General features: G+C 40.8%; 1 protein-coding gene across 1 annotated transcript; it reads left to right on the top strand.

The window, feature by feature from the left end:
- Nucleotides 1-2081: 2081 nt before the first annotated feature.
- Nucleotides 2082-3171, top strand: LOC103582774 (olfactory receptor 5M11). The gene has a single exon (XM_008564282.1). It carries the CDS (start codon nt 2112-2114, stop codon nt 3030-3032), a length of 921 nt encoding a protein of 306 aa, XP_008562504.1. The 5' UTR covers nt 2082-2111; the 3' UTR covers nt 3033-3171.
- The last annotated feature ends 24 nt before the right edge of the window (nt 3172-3195 follow it).

Genomic DNA, 3195 nt, shown 5'->3' with positions numbered 1-3195 from the left:
AGAGCTCCATAGAAAATACGACTGAGGCATGATTGGTTTCCTGATCCCAGAGCATTCCAATTAAACCCAAGAGGGATGATTCCAGATATAGTACCAATCGCTGCTACAGCTCTCCCTCAGTCTTTCTGAGGTTTGCTTTAAGAGCAGGTCCCCACTTCGCACACCCTGGTATAAATATGACTACATTTTACAGCTTAGAGAAGTATCAAGAAGCTTCCTTAATCAAAGATTGAGCACATACGTGTACATCAGAACCAGAGGTAAGTCCTTGTGCTTAACTTACTCTTTAACAAAGAGGAAATAGTCTTAAAATCTTAATGGAAGCTAACAAATAATTTGAAGTTTTCATACTTAAAAATCAGTTTTTCCCTGACTTTGCCTATCAGTGGGGCCCATGACACTTGAATTGTTCCTCTGATAGAAGAGATGCCTTTTCAGTGGCTGTGGGCAAAGAAGAGGAAGAGAAAGTCAGCTATGAAAAGTGTTAACTGTTTCTAACAGCACTCACTGTGTGCTTACTTCATGCAAATGAGTTTTCTAAGCATTTTAAATAGGTTAATTTCATTCCTCAGGAAAATTTCATTTCCCATTTTACAACTGGGAAAACAAAGGTAAAACAGGTAACCTGTATCATTCAATGTGTAACTGGTGGAGCCAGAATTAGAATCACTAATTGGAATTAGATTCACAAAATTCTGTCTTCCTAAATACTAAAGTATTGATTACTTATACGTTCAGTATATCAGAGAAGGTCCAGCATCATCTAATCTAATTCATTTATTTTGCAAAGGTAAAATGTAAATAAAGCTTACACAGAGAGTTAGTTGGTGACAGAACTGGATATAGGGTCCGGACACATCCAGAAACTTTGTTTGCTTGAGGGAATTGCTGAGCACACCTAGAAAGCTCAGTGAGTACCCCTGGTCATTTGCATCTGAACATAAGGACCAGCCTGATGACAAGTTGGCCATTAATGTACAGGTATAGTGAGAGTTGATGTCAGGGCTGAATTTGTCAAGGTTGACACAAGACATCTGTTGTCCCTGAGCCCCACTTCTCCATCTGGAATCCCACCTGTGTAGTGTACTCTTCTTTCCTCTCAAACACTCTAGGGAGTTGCAATTATTTCCTTACCACTGAGCTCTAAGCACCTTATCACTTGCATTTCAGTCATTTCTATTTTTTTATCTTCTATTTGACATTTCTAAATTAACACTGAAAAGAGAAAGGAAGGGGAAGCAATGAGAAGGACGTAGAGATAGCCGCACCCATACTCCTTCCCCTAAAAATAATATAATTTTTAAAACAGATAAAGGAGTTAGCTTTCCTTTATCTGTAATTTCCAACTGCATGGAGATTTATACATACCTGAGGACAAAATAGAAATCTACTGCAGTCAGTTGTTTCCCTGCATCTCCCCATTTCCACTAAATGAAGCAGTTACATTTACAAAGATTTTAAATCACCTTGAAAGTGGCATCTAACTCTTCATCTCAAACATATTGCTTATCTTCACCCTTACAAACATAAAGGTTTCAGGCATGGCAGGATCATGGGCTTGCAATTTGTACAGATGCACAAGGACCTGTGTTCAAAGCACTGCAAGCTGGGTTTAATGCGCTGCTGTCACAGTCTTAAAATCTTAATAATTTTTGAACAAACATCTTTACCTTTTTATTTTATACTGGATACAGTCCGGACATAGCTGCCTCAGTGCCAGATTTTCAACCAGGAAATAGGTGAGAAATGCTTCACAAAGGAGTGACCTTTCATTTGGGCTTTGTAGGATAAGGTGAATTAGGTTTTTAAAAAGTGCAGAGAGATAGAAGAGAAGTAGCTCAGTCTTGTATATAGACATAAGTTTAGGTATAGATAGAGATATACCTATAGGTATAGAGATAATATATAAGCAATTTAATACCTAGGCAAGTGGTATAATGACTTTGTAGACTTGTAAAATCTACAAAGGTTTAGATTAGTGCCCAGGAAAAGCAACCTTTGGATGACATGGAAGTTTAGAGAAAAGTGATTTTGATTGCCGTTAACATGATTTGTACATTTTTATTTGGTTTATTTCCATAGATTCAAGTGCAGGCACAGACTCGCAGGAAATGCCCACCACAAATGGCAGTGCAGCAGCAGAATTCATTTTACTGGGGCTCACAGATCGCCCAGAACTCCAGCCTCTCCTCTTTGTGCTGTTTCTGGCTGTTTACCTCGTCACCCTCTTAGGCAACCCGGGCATGGTGGTGTTAATCAGACTGGACTCTCGCCTTCACACACCCATGTACTTCTTCCTCACTAACTTCGCCTTTGTGGACTTGTGCTACACCTCAAATGCAACCGCACAGATGCTGACTAATTTCTTATCAGTGAAGAAGACCATTTCCTTTGCTGGCTGTTTTACACAGTGCTACATCTTCATTGCACTTCTCCTCACTGAGTTTTACGTGCTGGCAGCGATGGCCTATGACCGCTACGTGGCCATCTGCAACCCTCTGTGCTACAGTGTGAAAATGTCCAGGCGAGTCTGCATCTGCTTGGCTACATTTCCTTATGTGTATGACTTCTCTGATGGGCTGTTTCAGGCCATCCTGACCTTCCGCCTGACCTTCTGTGGATCCAATGTCATCAACCACTTCTACTGTGCTGACCCACCACTCATTAAGCTATCTTGCTCTGATACTTATGTCAAAGAACATGCTATGCTCATATCAGCTGGCTTCAACCTCTCCAGCTCCCTTACCATCATCCTGGCGTCCTACGCCTTCATTGTGGCTGCCATCTTCCGCATCAAATCAGCGGAGGGAAGGAACAAGGCATTCTCCACTTGTGGCTCCCACGTGATGGCTGTCACCCTGTTTTATGGGACCCTCTTCTGCATGTATGTAAGACCACCAACAGATAAGACTGTTGAAGAATCCAAGATAATAGCTGTCTTCTACACCTTTGTGAGTCCTGTGCTTAATCCATTGATCTACAGTCTGCGGAACAAAGATGTAAAACAGGCCTTGAAGAATGTCCTCAGATGAAATCTGATCGTAATGATGTCAATGCCTCCTCTTTCCAGTAAAGCATAATTTTAAACCTTTCACCGAAAAATTTTGGAATTTGATGAGTCTTAGAATTCTCTGTAGTTATGCTCCAAGCATCTCAGCTATAAAGCTCATCTTTGGGGAATAACGAGCTTTACTT

The sequence above is a fragment of the Galeopterus variegatus genome, unplaced genomic scaffold (genome assembly GCF_000696425.1).
Source record: "Galeopterus variegatus unplaced genomic scaffold, G_variegatus-3.0.2 Scaffold17821, whole genome shotgun sequence".
Taxonomy (NCBI): domain Eukaryota; kingdom Metazoa; phylum Chordata; class Mammalia; order Dermoptera; family Cynocephalidae; genus Galeopterus; species Galeopterus variegatus.
The sequence above is the reverse complement of the archived record's forward strand: the minus strand, read 5'-3'. Positions and strand labels throughout refer to the sequence as shown.

Bases quoted from the DNA above. Each gene is read 5' to 3' on its own strand.
- LOC103582774 (XM_008564282.1), top strand. From the start codon at position 2,112: ATGCCCACCACAAATGGCAGTGCAGCAGCAGAATTCATTTTACTGGGG.